Source organism: Pristiophorus japonicus, chromosome 13 (genome assembly GCF_044704955.1).
Source record: "Pristiophorus japonicus isolate sPriJap1 chromosome 13, sPriJap1.hap1, whole genome shotgun sequence".
Lineage (NCBI taxonomy): Eukaryota > Metazoa > Chordata > Chondrichthyes > Pristiophoridae > Pristiophorus > Pristiophorus japonicus.
The window spans coordinates 159,210,471-159,226,383 of NC_091989.1; the positions used below are offsets into that span (position 1 = coordinate 159,210,471).

The window sequence follows — 15,913 nt, forward strand, 5'->3', positions numbered from 1 at the left end:
CAATAAAGGTACAGCAGTAATCATGGGCAACTTTAATCTACATATTGATTGAGCTAACCTAACTGGTAGCAATGCAGTGGAGGAGGATTTCCTGGAGTGTATTAGGGATGGTTTTCGAGACCAATATGTCGAGGAACCAACCAGGGAGCTGGCCATCCTAGACTGGGTGATGTGTAATGAGAAGGGACTAATTAGCAATCTTGTTGTGCGAGGCCCCTTGGAGAAGAGTGACCATAATATGGTAGAATTCCTTATGAAGATGGAGAGTGACAAAGTTAATTCGGAAACTAGGGTCCTGAACTTAAGGAAAGATAACTTCGCGCTATGAGGCGTGAATTGGCTAGAATAGACTGGCAAAGGATACTTAAAGGGTTGACAGTGGATAAGCAATGGCAAACATTTAAATATCACATGGATGAACTTCAACAATTGTACATACCTGTCTGGAGTAAAAATAAAACTGGGAATGTGGCGCAACCATGGCTAACAAAGGAAATTAAGGATAGTGTTAAAGCCAAGGAAGAGGTATATAAATTGGCTAGAAAAAGCAACAAACCTGAGGAGTGCGAGAAAGTTAGAATTCAACAGAGGAGGACTAAGGGATTAATTAAGAGGGGGAAATAGAGTACGAGAGGAAGCTTGCAGGGAACATAAAAACTGACTGCAAAAGCTTCTATAAATATGTGAAGAGAAAAAGATTAGTAAAGACAAACGTAGGTACCTTGCAGTCGGATTCAGGTGAATTTATAATAGGGAACAATGAAATGGCAGACCAATTGAACCAATACTTCGGTTCTGTCTTCACGAAGGAAGATACAAATAACCTTCCGAATGTACTAGGGGACAGTGGGTCTAGTGAGAAGGAGGAACTGAAGGATATCCTTATTAGGTGGGAAATTGTGTGAGGGAAATTGATGGGATTGAAGGCCAATAAATTCCCGGGGCCTGATAGTCTGCATCCCAGAGTACTTAAGGAAGTGGCCCTAGAAATAGTGGATGCATTGGTGATCATTTTCCAACAGTCTATCGACTCTGGATCAGTTCCTATGGACTGGAGGATAGCTAATGTAACACCACTTTTTAAAAAAGGAGGGAGAGAGAAAACGGGTAATTATAGATCGGTTAGCCTGACATCAGTAGTGGGGAAAATGTTGGAATCAATCATTAAGGATGAAATAGCAGCACATCTGGAAAGCAGCGACAAGATCAGACCAAGTCAACATGGATTTATGAAAGGGAAATCATGCTTGACGAATCTCTTGGAATGTTTTGAGGATGTAACTGGCAGAGTGGGCAAGGGAGAACCAGTGGATGTGGTGTATTTGGACTTTCAAAAGGCTTTTGACAAGGTCCTGCACAAGAGATTGGTGTGCAAAATCAAAGCGTGTGGTATTGGGGGTAATGTACTGACGTGGATAGAGAACTGGTTGGCAGACAGGAAGCAGAGAGTCGGGATAAACGGGTCCTTTTCAGAATGGCAGGCAGTGACTAGTGGAGTGCCGCAGGGCTCAGTGCTGGGACCCCAGCTCTTTACAATATACATTAACGATTTAGATGAAGGAATAGAGTGTAATATCTCCAAGTTTGCGGATGGCACTAAACTGGGTAGCGGTGTGAGCTGTGAGGAGGACACTAAGAGGCTGCAGGGTGACTTGGACAGGTTAGGTGAGTGGGCAATGCATGGCAGATGCAGTATAATGTGGATAAATGTGAAGTTATCCATTTTGGGGGCAAAAACACGAAGGCAGAATATTATCTGAATGGCGGCAGATTAGGAAAAGGGGAGGTGCAACGAGATCTGGGTGTCATGGTTTATCAGTCACTGAAAGTGGGCATGCAGGTACAGCAAGTTGTAAAGAAGGCAAATGGTATGTTGGCCTTCATAGCTAGGGGATTTGAGAATAGGAGCAGGGAGGTCTTAATGCAGTTATACAGGGCCTTAGTGAGGCCTCAACTGGAATATTGTGTTCAGTTTTGGTCTCCTAATCTGAGGAAGGACGTTCTTGCTATTGAGGGAGTGCAGCGAAGGTTCACCAGACTGATTCCAGGGATAGCTGGGCTGTCATATGAGGAGAGACTGGATCAACTGGGCATTTATTCACTGGAGTTTAGAAGGATGAAAGGGGATCTCATCGAAACATATAAGATTCTGACGGGACTGGAGAAGTTAGATGCGGGAAGAATGTTCCTGATGTTGGGGAAGTCCAGAACCAGGGGACATAGTCTTAGGATAAGGGGTAGGCCATTTAGGACTGAGATGAGGAGAAAGTTCTTCACTCAGAGAGTTGTTAAACTGTGGAATTCTCTACCGCAGAGAGTTGTTGATGCCAGTTCATTGGATATATTCAAGAGGAAGTTAGATATGGCCCTTACGGTTAAGGGGATCAAGGGTTATGGAGAGAAGGCGGGAAAGGGGTACTGAAGGAATGATCAGCCATGATCTTATTGAATGGTGGTGCAGACTCGAAGGGCCGAATGGCCTACACCTGCACCTATTTTCTATGTTTCTATGTTTCCTGCCCAGGAGTTAAGATCGAGTTCTTTATTTCTGAATAGATTTCAAAATTCTCATCCTTGTTTACAAATCCCTCCATGGCCTTGCCCCTCCTTAGCTCTGTAATCTCCTTCAGCCCCACAACCTCCCAGAGATATTTGCGCTCCTCAAATTCTGCCCTACCATGTCTTCAGCTGCCTGGGCCCTAAGCTTTGTAACTCCCTCCCGAAACCTCTCTGCCTCTCTTTCCTCCTTTAAGACGCTCCTTAAAACCTACCTCTTTCTCCCATAATTTCTTCTTATGTGGCTTGGTGTCAAATTTATTTGTTTTGTCTTATAACACTGCTGTGAAGCTCCTTGGGACGTTTTACTGCGTTAAAGGCGCTATATAAATACACGTTGTTGTTGGATGTTGAGTATATTCAACAACAAGGAAATTAACATTTTACATTTGTGATGTATTTAATTATATAGAAATTAACAGGTGTTAAAAGACTGCTTTAGCCTTCTATGGACTGGGTCCATTGAGTGAATGTCACTGTGGTGGTGGTGGCAGCTGCTTGCTTTTTTTCAGAAATGCAGGGAAAACTGTGGCACACTGTGGAAGTTCAATCGCAACAAAAAAATTACCTTTGTTCTAAAGGGAACCTACTTCACATAATATTCTGAGGACTCTGTAGTGTGAATATCAGTTATTTTCCCTGCAGAGAACCTATTGCAATCATGATGACATTACAACAGTAACCTTCAGTCAGAAAAATAAAAACACAAACATGTAACATTTTTAATTGTTGATCTTACAAAAAATTTCACTCACATCCATTCTTATCAGAGATAGAAAGTATCTGAAAAGGCAAGCATGCTTCGAACTCCATATATACAACTTCATTCAGAACACAGATTGATTAGTGGGGATTGTAAACGTCAGAGACATGGTTCGCCCACCTGCTCTTGTAACATTTTAATCTGCTCTCTGCTGTTGTTGACTTCCATCTCCATCTTGCAGGTAGATTGCTGATACTTTAGTCCTTCCATGACTGCACTTGCATGATTCTGTTTATTCTGAGCATTCGCAGCTTTGAGTTTTTCAATCTGCATCCTATGTATAATAATAAAAAAGAATCCAATTAAGGATGTTAGTTGGCACTCTGGTTGAGAACCACTCATAAAAGTGCACAATTTTATCCCATGAATGCTCGCCCAAGGTCACACACGACATTTTAGGATATCAATATGCAAAGATTAAAGGTCCATTATCATACAAGTATTAGTTCCTTATGCTCAATTATTACAAAGCATCGTGGAGAGCTCAGGCCCACAGTTGATTAGAACAGGGGTTCTCAACCTTTTCACTTCTGAGGCCCCCCTCCCTTGGAGAAAGGGGTGGGGCGGGGCGGTGGAGAAGAGAGAAAAGGTTGGGGGGGAGAAGAGGGTGGAGAAGGGGGTGATGGGGAGGAAAGAGGGTGGGTGGGGGCGTCAAAGAGAGAAGAGAGGGTGGGGAGGAGAGAAGAGGGTGGGGGGGAAAAGAAGAGGGTGGGGGGGGGAGAAGAGAAGAGGCTGGTGGGGAGAGAAGAGAAGAGGGTGGGGGGTGAGAGAAGAGAAGAGGGTGGAGGGGAGAGAAGAGGGTGGGGGGGGAAAGAAGAGGGTGGGGGGGAGAAGAGAAGAGGGTGGGGGGGGAGAGAAGAGGGTGGGGGGGAGGGGAGAGAAGAGGGTGGGGGGGGAAAGAAGAGGATGGGGGGGAGAAGAGAAGAGAGTGGAGGGGAGAGAAGAGAAGAGAGTGGAGGGGAGAGAAGACGGTGGGGGGGAGAGAAGAGGGTGGGGGGGAGAGAAGAGGGTGGGGGGGAGAGAAGAGGGTGGGGGGGAGAGAAGAGGGTGGGGGGTGAGAGAAGAGGGTGGGGGAGAGAGAAGAGGGTGGGGGAGAGAAGAGGGTGGGGGGTGAGAGAAGAGGGTGGGGGTGAGAGAAGAGGGTGGGGGGGGAGAGAAGAGGGTGGGGGGGGAGAGAAGAGGGTGGGGGGGGAGAGAAGAGGGTGGGGGGGAGAGAAGAGGGTGGGGGGGAGAGAAGAGGGTGGGGGGGGAGAGGAGGGTGGGAAGGGAGAGGAGGGTTGGGGTGGAGTAGAGAAGAGGTTGTGGGGAAGAAGAGGTTGTGAGGAAGAAGAGGGCGTGTGAGGGGCAGGGATGGGGACTCATCTCACATGTTGCTTTTAGCAACCATCAGAGTTTACTGGGCTTTCCCACCCACTTTACGGAGGCCCTCGCGTCCAGGAACCAGGCCTCACTCACCCTCCGACAGATCTTCGATGCACTCGAAGGCGATCTACACCTGAAAAGGGTTGAAAAACAGCAACGGGTTGTACAGCACCAGCACGTTGTCCAGCAGTACCTTTGCCATGGCACCTATAGGGTAATTGCTTGTTGTTTTCACCCCTCAGGTCCACCCGCAGCAACTTAAAACAGAGACCGAGGCCCCAGGCTGGCTTGGCAGAGTGTGACGGGTCCCAAGTCTTTGCTTTCCTGCAGAAGCTCCGGCCCATCCTCCTCCACCTGCTGCTCTTGATAGGCCTGTGAGCGCTCTGCGAGCCTGTGGAGCCCAATTCCGCCTGCCGACCTCCCCATAGTGCGCCACCTGCAGGCAACAGCAGAGGCGCAGGTCCACCCAAAACCACCTGCTAAAACTAGTCGATCTCCAATGGTGTGGACCCCTTGACATCATCTCACCGCCCCCTCGGAGCCACGGACTCCCAGTTGAGAATCCCTGGTTTAGAATACTTATGATTGCATTGAGCTTCCAATCAGAGCAGCAAACGTCACTGCTCATCCTTCTGCTTGCACTTGCACACTCTGCATCTGATACTGTCCTTACAACAGTTGCTCCTTCTTCCCCATACCTGTTGCTTCTTTCTCTCACCATGCACACTATGCAAAGCTGCCTAATACATCTTCACAAAGCTCTTCCAAAGTGTAGCTTACTGTCACTCTTCTCTCTCCTGCTGTGCGCAAGCTTGTTCTGAAAGATGAGCAGAACAAGAGGAGATCTGCAGCCACATAAGTGCTCACACCAATGGAGGTGGCTAGCACAGACATCATTGGCAGGAGAGGCAGTGTGGCAGATGGTCTGGCTGGAGGCTACAGGTTGTTTGGCCATCTGCCCATCCTTTACTCTTCATGCTGAGCTCTCTCCCTTACATGATCTGCATTACAATATGGTGGTGTATGGCACTGCCACTCATCTGCTACTGCTTACCCTTGCCATTAAGGGCAAACCCTTGTCCCTTTCTCCTCTTTCTCAGTGCAGCCCAAGTCCCAGGCCCAGCTGCAGCAGATGAGGAAGAGGAGGACAACCCACCACAAGATGCACCGTCACTTTCTCTGACGTTTGCAAGCACCAGTTCAGATATTGTCACCCTGCACACTGTAGATAGTGAGTTAGAGGGGTCTGTACCGAGCACGTGTAAGCAGCAGCAGGGGCAGGTAGAAAGGACGGCACAGAAGCCAGCTCTCTGAAGGGCATGCTCATGTCCTAGTTTTGCCGCAGAGGGCGCAAATAAATTATCAGAGGCCCAGCCTATAAAAGGATTGCTGTGCACAAGAAATTGCTGGATGCTTTGGACTGCCTACCAGGGAACTTCCACAAAATGTTACAGCATGTGGAACAGTCCACTTTCAAATTGTGTGGGGTTCTGGTGCATGATACCAACACCCTGTAGTCAACCATGGAGTGCATGATCACCTCTTTGGATGCTGCAGCAGGGCGCTGAGTTCAGGAATCTGTGACATCAGCACTGTTAGCTTCAATCGAAGCTCAAACTAGTATCATTCAGGCTCTGGCCTTCACTATCTCCACCAACTTGCAAAGCTTGGGAGACACATGGAGGGTTTCAGTGTCATCACAAAACACCTACAGTCTGCTCTCAGTGGGAGGGTTCAGTCTGTTCTCAGTGGGAGGGTTTAGCTGCAGCTTGAGTGGCAGTGGAGCTTTGGGAGTTGCACATGCTGCCCTCGCTCAGGAAGGCAGCATGCCTGTTCTTTTGCCAGCCCTCAACCAGTGCCGATCCTAGACCAGACTGTCCCAGCAACAGCTGAGATGCTGCAATCTGCAGCCAGGCCCTCTCGTGCCCAAGCTTCTAGAGGTCATCAACCATGACCATTTCAAGAGCCCTCATTGGAGCCACAGTAACCTTCTACTTCTCATGCTGACGCCATGCAGGAGCACAAGATTAGTTAAGACACCACCTAAGTCTGGCACTAATGGCTTCCACCAGGGCTAATATTAGTATTTGTATGTGTTAGTGGCAGTTGCATATTATAGGTTTTTTTCTGAAATCTTCTTGTGAAGAATTTGTTTTTTGAGTATTTGTTGACCAGGCAATGCAACTTGTCAGAAGTAAGAAATGTTGATGTTTGGGTTGAACACAGATTCTTAGAGTGTGGAAGGATTGGGAGCAATGTTGGGAAGGACTGCTGGTGCAGGGAGCAAGATTGGTGTAAGTAAAGCATTCCTTGATGAGCTGCTGCCAAAGAGCTTGAGCTGCTGCCTTGTTCTACTTTGCCATCTTCTGAGGACCCTTGGTCTTCTTGTTCCTTGGTCTCGCCATCCTCCTTCACTGGTGGCTCAATGGGCTGTCCCTTTACAGGGGGAAGTTATGGAGCATGCAGCACACGGTGATGCATGGCACTCTTTGGGGGCTGTACTGTAGGACGTCTCCAGACCTATTTAAGCAACAGAACTGTTGTTTGATCTGCTCTATAAGGGCTTTGGTGAACACATAGATTTGGTTGATCTGCCCTCAGCCTCGGATCATGGTTTCCTGACAGGTGTCAGGAGCCACATTAAGCAGCCAACCTCTCACCTGATGACCTGGGCGAAAAAGTGGAAGGATGGAAGATTGGAGCAGGATAAAGGCAACATGATAACTGCCAGGATAGCAGCCACAGACCTGCATGATCTGCTGAAAATTGTGGGAGTGGATTCCCTTCCTATTCATGTAGGTTCCTGGGTCTTCTGTGGGAGTACATAAAGCAATATGCACATAGTCAAATGGCCTGACCCTGTCCTAAATTGCAATAATGCTGGGTGGGACACAAACATATGTCCCACTAGCAAAAGCCTACTTACACCAGCAAGCCTAAAAATTTGTTGGAGGGTTGGCAGGGTGGGGGAGGGGGGGCACGGGCAGAGACCTGATTCAGGCAAAGTGCTGTATTTAAAGCTGGACTAGTCTTAAAGTAGTACCAACATGCAGCAATTTCAAACCATGAATCAAAAAGAAACCTGGATAAAGCAAGCCTAAAACTTCTGAGAGAGTAAAAAATAAATATTATTCTAAATAATTAGGCACTGGAGTGGAGCAAGATCCCACAAACAGCAATGAGATACATGACCAGATAATCTGTTTTAGTGATATTGGTTAAATGATAAATATTGGCCAGGATACTGGGCGAACGCCCCTGTTCTTCTTCAAATTGTGCCATTGGGGGGGGGGGGTTTACATCCACCTGAGAGAGCTTAACATCTCATCTGATAGATGGCAGCTCCGATAACCAAGAGGAGACCTCATAAAAATAAATAAGAGCTTTATGTTCATTGGGACTGGAAAATCCATCTTAATATGGGCAGGACTGGGGGTTGGGAGCTGGGAGCACTGACCAATGGGCGATCATGGCCCGCCCGGCCATGCAATCAATCAGGACAGGGAGCGATGGCATGAATTTTAGAAGTTTGATTGACTGTTCCAATGAGGAGGTGGCAGTAGATGCTGCGGGGCCTCCCCGGGCGTTGCTGCTGAGCCGAGAAGAACGCGTGGGGGGAGCAGCGGAAGAGAGAGAGAGAGAGATAGAGAGGGGGTGGGTAGGAATAGAGGGAGGGTGGGAGGCAGAGAGAGGGTAGGAGAGAGAGGGTGGGAGAGAGAGGGTGGGAGGGAGGGAGAGAGAGCGTGGGACAGACGGAGGGAGAGAGAGAGGGGAGGGAAAGAGGACATCAGTGTTGGCTCTATAGACGAAGATGATGATAACAGTCTAAACAAGTACTGTTGCAATAAAGATACTAATTTGACCGCAAATGTTTTGCGGGTCTCTGCTAGTATGTAAATAATGCTGGGTGGAACATAAACACATGTCCCACTAGCAATTGCTTACTTACGCTGGAAAGCCTGAAAATTTCTTGGCGTGTGGAGAAGCAGAGACATTGCTGATTAAGGCAAAAGTGCTGTATTTAATGCTGGACTGGTCTTAAAGCAGTACGAACATGCAGCAATTTTTAACCATGGATCAGTCCCCAGTGTTAGAACATTCTTGAGAGCGGCACTTTGTACACTCATGGGATTTGAATGTGATCCTACTGAGGAGGTACACCATCTTGTTTTCTATAACACTGGGTGGTCACTGGGACCTAGACCTAGATATTCCTCTGCTCATCTCTCCTGATTTGGGAAGGCTGATAAAGGAAAATACATCAGTGAGGTGTTCCTCCAAATTCCTGGCCTGAAACCACTTACCCAAAACAAACGTGAAAGTTGGTGTCATTTCAGACATCTAATTTCCCTCTGTTGGTGCCTGTGGCTCCCCAGTTAGCAAGAACACAAGAGATGTTCAGTGTAATAGGTGGCTACCAACAGGCAAATATGGATTTAAAGAGAACCTTCAGATGATATTGTAACTGCAAAAACTTTGCTCTTGTTAATGCTGAGGGCATTTTGTTTTGCTTTTTTTTTTAACTTTAAAGTACTACTTTATTTTTGTGAGATCAGGAGTAGCATAAGTGCTCCTCCAGGCTTCTCCAATCTCCTCTGGGATGCCGCACCACCTCCCCTCCACCCCAACCTGCAGAATAGGCTCCTCTGACCCAACGTACCTATTTCCGGATCCAGAGGTGGGCTGGACCACTGAGTATTGTGGCAGCCAGGAGCCGACGGGCTGCCCTGGGGCACTTGTTTTCCACCAGCAGCCTGCCGGCCCTATGCTAATGAGGCCCTCAAAATAGTGTCGGTGCTAAGCTGGCCAGGACTCTCCGCCGGCTGACCCCCTGAAAACCACACAGAAGGACAATATACCCGAGTGCAATATCCTCCCATTCTGTGATGTAGCATGATACACCAATCAACTGGGCTTCTGGTCCCGTTTTGTATTGTATTTTTCCTTAAAACAGTCTACCCCAAAGAATAGTTAATACATTTCAGCCTTACTGTCTATAATGATGAGAAACATTGATCTGAAAGTCTATGGGATAATTCTGTTTCAATTTAGTGTTACAAGTGTATTCCTATTGAAGTGTTCAATATAATGGATAAAATGACCTATCTGTAATAATGCGTGAAATCACAAGAGCCATTTTTCATGCTGCACTATATTTACTCATTCATTCTGTCAAAAGAAATATTTCTCACTGAGAAAAGTCCCAACAACAAACAGACATCACAAACCACTAACTCCTATAATGGTTAATCGATACTGCTGACTCCCAGTGTCTTTCTCTTCCACCCATGCCACCAGGCCAACATAAAGCCCAATCAATACAGCAGCAATTACGTTTGCCAGGTTTGCGGCAGAAGATACTTAAGGAATTATTTCAGGTTTGACAAATACCCAGTTTATTCTTCATCCCATCACTTAATTACTAATCCTACCTAATACCTATTGGCATATCATGTAGTTAACACTTCTGTTCACTGACTGTGCAGACATCCTTTTTCTTTAAACGATGATAGGAAAACATTCCAGCAGTGATGTCAGCTTGCTTTTATAACAATCCACTGAAGTGAATACTTATTATTTTATGGTTCAAATATTCCAAATTATTAAAAGGCTTTTTAACAAAAAGGGTTCAAGGTTAGTCAAATGGAAGATTTAAATATGAAATATTTAAATAAAAGACAAAGAAAAAAAGTTTAAATGAAATGAAGATGTTTGCTAGGTTAGCTCACATGATTGCATTCAAATAAAAAGAAAATAAACCTGCAAATGCTGGTTTACAGCCAATGCTTTAAAAGTGTAGGAAAAATGACCTATACTGAATAATATCCATTGCAAAGAATATGCAATTTCATGTAAATGATGCTGTATTAACCTTCCCACTCTTATAAGGCTATAAGGTAGAATTATAGAATGGTTACTGCACAGAAGGAGGCCATTCGGCCCATTGAGCTCGTGGCAGCTCTCTGCAAGAGCACTACACAGCTGGTCCCAATCCTCTGCTCTTTCCCCATAGCTCTGCAATTTATTTTCCTTCAGGTACTTATCCAATTCCCTTTTGAAAGCCACGATTCAATCTGCCTCCATCACACTCTCAGGCAGTGCATTCCTGATCCTAACCACTCGCTACGTAAAACATTTTTTCCTCATGTTGCCTTTGGTTCTTCTGCCAATCACCTTAAATCTGTGTCCTCTGATTCTCAACCTTTCCGTCAATGGGAAAAGTTTCTCTCTATCTACTCTGTCTAGACCCCTCATGATGTTGAACACCTCTATCAAATCTCCTCGCAACCTTCTCTGCTCTAAGGAGAACAACCTCAGCTTCTCCAGTCTATCCATTTAACTGAAGTCCCGCATTCCTGGGACCATTCTTGTAAATCTTTTCTGCACCCTTGCTAAGGCCTTCACATGCTTCCTAAAGTATGGTGCCCAGAATTGGACACAATACACTAGTTGAGGTCGTACCAGTGTTTTATAAAGGCTCATCATAACTTCCTTGCTTTGGGGGAGAGATTGGGTGTATTTGCACCTCCGGGGGGCGCTAATGGGGCGCAAATGGTTGTGTGACCAGGCGCGCACCACTAACGATGCCTGCTAAATTCGGCGGGAGTTTAGCGGTGGCGCTACAGCATTGCGCCCCGATCTCCTGTGCCTGGAAATTGTGACATCAGCGCCGTGTGCATCGCCCCGGCACCTAAATTGGGTTTCCCCCCCTGAAGCTGTGCCGGGCGATAACAGTGATAGCTTCAGGGGACGTGTACTGGCGGCCAGGTGCTAACGGGGTGAAATTTAAAGGGGAGGTGGCCGGTTGCTGCTGAAAAAAAAACGACCATTTCGCTTCCCACTCCAGTGACGCTTTGACCGCGGGGTCAGTGCCCCGATCGCTCAGCCTGGTATTCTGCTTGAGTGCCGGGCTGATTGCACAGCACCCCCACTCCCCGGTGGTCCAGGTAGGGGGTTCCTCATTTGCAGAGTATGTAACTTGGGCCCTTCCCTTTAATTCAGCGAAGAGCCCCTTGTATGTGGCAGCCCTACGCGGCCCAGTGATGCCGTTGAGCCGTGCGTTCATCTCCCGCCTCAGGAAGGAAGTGGAGTGCTTGATTTAGGGGGCGGTAACCCCAATTTATCGCAAGGGGCGAGACTTCTGCACCTGGCGCAAAGTCTCGTGCCTTGCGAGTGTTACTGCCCCCCAATTTCTGGGCCTATGCCTCTATTTATGAAGCCCAGGATCCCGTATGCTTTTTTTAAAGTGCTTTTTCAAATTGCCCTGCCACCTTCAACGATTTGTGCACACATACCCCCAGGTCTTTCTGTTCATGCATCCCCTTTAGAATTGTACCCTTTAGTTTATATTACCTCTCCTCATTCTTCCTACCAAAATGTATCACTTCGCACTTTTCTGCATTAAATTTCATCTGCCACGTGCCCGCCCATTCTGCCAGCCTGTCTATGTCTTCTTGAAGTCTATCACTATCCTCCTCACTGTTCACTATATTTCCAAGTTTTCATTAACTTTTTTAGAATGCAGTTTCATTGCCCTAAACTAGAGGTTCCCAAACTGGAGGCACGACGAGGTTACCATGGGGGTGAGCGGAGGACACCAGCTGTAACTCACTAACGGGTAATTCCGGTAACACGTAACTTTTCCGTTGGTAACAAATGAAGTCCGGTCCTCCAAATAAAATGGGCCTCCCAGCAGGACTATTGAGTGACTGACCGGTATGTTTCAGCGGCCAGCTGCCCAGATACTGCTCTGGGGAAAAATCCACTGCCATATAATTGCTACAGAGATAGCCTTAGAACCAGTTGACGACACAGTGCTTGAACAAAAGTGGTTTCAGTACAATTTATACCATAAGCAAAAAAGATAGTTAATTACTAGGACCAAGCATTTGGATGCATTCAGATTTTGGATTTGAAGGATCTAAAATTCAGCTTCTGTGAATCTGAAGTTCAAATTTAAAATGCCCAAGGTAAAATATTATACTATATTACACTACCAGAGACTCCGGCACTAACTTCCAGTACCCTGCCAGAGACTTGGATGCAAACTGTATGAGCTTACCAGATACAGACACTTATACATAAGCCTGTTCATGACTAAGACAAATTCAGTGATTCAGATGCATTCCAGTGATTCTGCTGCAGATTCATGTGCATGCCATTACCCCAGCAGACTACAAAATCAAGGATACAGTACCAGGCAACAGCTCCACAACTTTCTTTTCTTTCTTAGGCAGTCCCTCATATCAAGAATGATTTGCTTCCACACCAAAAAGGGATGAGTTCACAGGTGTTTCAATGAGGACCTGATATTCCAGATCCCAAACTACATATTGAAGGGTGGAAGATGCCTGTGCATGGACTTTTTTAATATGTGGTAGCCGTTCTACACCAGCCAACAGACGGGCTTGACAGAGCTAGGTCTTGTTCCAGTGGCAAGAATTAACAAGACGACTGGAGACCAGCTCTGCTGTATGGACCTAGTGCGCAGTAGCAGAACATTTAGAAAAACATGATTCAATCAAGCAGAGTCAGCATGGCTTTATGAAAGGGAAATCATGTTTGACAAATTTTCTGGAGTTCTTTGAGGGTGTAACAAGCAGGGTTTTATATGGGGGAACCAATGGATGTGGTGTATTTGGATTTCCAGAAGGCAGTCGACAAAGTGCCACATAAAAGGCTACTGCACAAGATAAAAGTTCACGGGGTTGGGGGTAATATATTAACATGGATAACTAACAAAAAATAGAGAATAAAGGATCATTTTCTGGTTGGCAAACAGTAACCAGTGGGGTGCTGCAGTGATCGGTGCTGGGGCCTCAACTACCTAAAATCTATATTAATGACTTGGATGAAGGGACTGAGTGTAATGTAGCCAAGTTTGCTGATACAAAGATGGGTGGGAGAGCAAATTGTGAGGATGACACAAGAAATCAGCAAAGGGATATAGACAGGCTAAGTGAGTGGGCAAAAATTTGGCAGATGGAGTATAATGTATGTGAGGTTTGGCAGAAAAAATAGTAAAGCAAATTATAATTTAAATGGAGAATAATTGCAAAGTGCTGCAGTACAGAGGGACATGCGGGTCCTTGTGCATGAAACACAAAAAGTGAGTATGCAGGTTCGGCAAGTAATCAGGAAGGCAAATGGAATGTTGGCCTTTATTGCAAGGGGGATAGAATATAAAAGCAAAGAACTCCTGCTACAACTGTACAGGGTATTGGTGAGGCCACACCTAGAGTACTGCATACAGTTTTGGTCTCCGTATTTAAAGAAGGATATACTTGCATCGGAGGCTGTTCAGAGAAGGTTCATGTTATGTTCAGAATAACTCCACAAGACTACATATTGTAAGCTCAAACTGTTGTGACCTTGGTTTCTTTAATGTAACTCCAGAGTGAGGAAGCAGCATGGTAGACTGCCTTTTATACCTGCTTGCCCAGGATGTACAGGTGACCCTTGGATCTCCTACAGGTGCACCCCCTGATGGCATGTCTTACACATTGGTAATGTTTAGAAGTCTTAGATACAAGTTATTTACAAGTTGAGGCGATCCAGGGCTCTGCGTTCCCGCGTTGATTGCCTGAGTTGAAGTCTTGGCATGGATGAGTCGGTCGGATCATTGCTGCACTGCGGTGTGGCTGGTCTGATCGGACTGTCAGGCATGGTGGGTTCATCCTCGTGGTTGACTGTGAGGTCGATTGCTGGTTGGATGTGTGTGGGTGGATCATTGATGGTAATGTCTTCTTCAAACTGTTCTTGGTTGTCAGTGAACCGCAGTTTGGTCTGATCCAAATGCTTTCTGCACATTTGTCCATTCAAAAGTTTGACAACAAACACTCTATTCCCCTCCGTGGCTAACACAGTGCCAGCAACCCATTTGGGACCATGACCGTAATTAAGAACAAACACCGGGTCATTAACCTCAATGTCACATGATACAGCCGCGCGATCGTGGTACATGTTACACCAGTGGCGCCGGGTTTCTACATGATCATTGAGATCCGGGTGGACTAAAGAGAGTCTGGTTTTGAATGCTCTCTTCATTAGCAATTCTGCAGGGGGAGCCCCGGTAAGCGAGTGGAGTCGCGTGTGGTAGCTGAGCAGAATCCGAGATAACCGGGTCTGCAGGGAACCGTCCGTCACGTGTTTCAAACTCAGCTTGGTGGTTTGGACTGCCCATTCCGCTTGACCATTGGATGCGGGCTTAAATGGCGCAGACCTAACATGCTTGATGCCATTGCGGGTCATGAATTGCAAGCTGGTGAAACATGGTCCATGTCACGATCAAGGACGTCGGCAAACCATGGCCCGGAGGCTTTCAATGGTGGCAGTGGACGTACATGATGACATTATTATACATTCAATCCATTTAGGGTAAGCGTCCACTGCTACTAGAAACATCTTTCCTAGAAAGGGGCCAGCGAAATCTACGTGGACCCTGGACCACGGTTTGGAGGACCATGGCCACAGACTCAGTGGGGCCTCCCTTGGTGCATTGCTCAACTGTGAGCAAGTGTTACATTGGTGCATGCATGACTTCAATTCCGAGTCAATGCCGGGGCATCAAACGTGCGACCTGGCGATAGCCTTCATCATGACTATGCCTGGGTGGGTACTGTGAAGGTCGCATATAAACGTTTCCCTGCCTTTTTTTGCTAAAACGACGCGATTCCCCCATAGGAGACAGTCCGAATGGATGGACATTTCATCCCTGCGTCGGTGGAACAGCTTAATTTTATCTTGCATTTCCTCGGGAACCGCCGACCAGCTCCCATTGAGGACGCAGCTTTTTAGTAGTGATAGCACAGAGTCCTGGCTAGTCCAGATCCTGATCTGGCGAGTCGTGACGGGTGACCCCTCACTCTTAAAAGCATCCATTACAAGAAGCAAGTCTGCGGGTTGCGCCATTTCCATCCCGGTGGTGGGCAATGGTAACCAACTGAGGGCATCAGCACAGTTCTCAGTGCCTGGTCTATGGCGGATTATATAGTCATAAGCAGATAACATTAGTGCCCATCTTTGTTTGCGGGACGAAGCATTGGTGTTAATACCTTTGCTTTCTGAGAACAGCGAAATGAGCGGCTTGTGGTTGGTTTCGAGCTCGAACTGGAGTCCAAATAGGTATTGGTGCATTTTCTTAACCCCGTGTATGCATGCTTATGCCTCTTTTTCAACCTGTAGGCTCTTTCAGCTGTAGATAAGCTTCTGGACGCATATGCAACCGGTTGC

General features: G+C 46.6%; 1 protein-coding gene across 3 annotated transcripts in view; it reads right to left on the reverse strand.

Annotated features, from left to right (window-relative positions):
• The window catches only part of LOC139278942 (early endosome antigen 1), a 1,017,310-nt gene that overhangs the window by 125,590 nt on the left and 875,807 nt on the right, over positions 1–15,913 (reverse strand). For all 3 annotated transcript variants that reach the window (XM_070898220.1, XM_070898221.1, XM_070898219.1), the window contains one exon: positions 3,440–3,593. In XM_070898220.1, the coding sequence (XP_070754321.1) occupies positions 3,440–3,593 (154 nt within the window). The remainder of the gene's footprint in view (positions 1–3,439; positions 3,594–15,913) is intronic.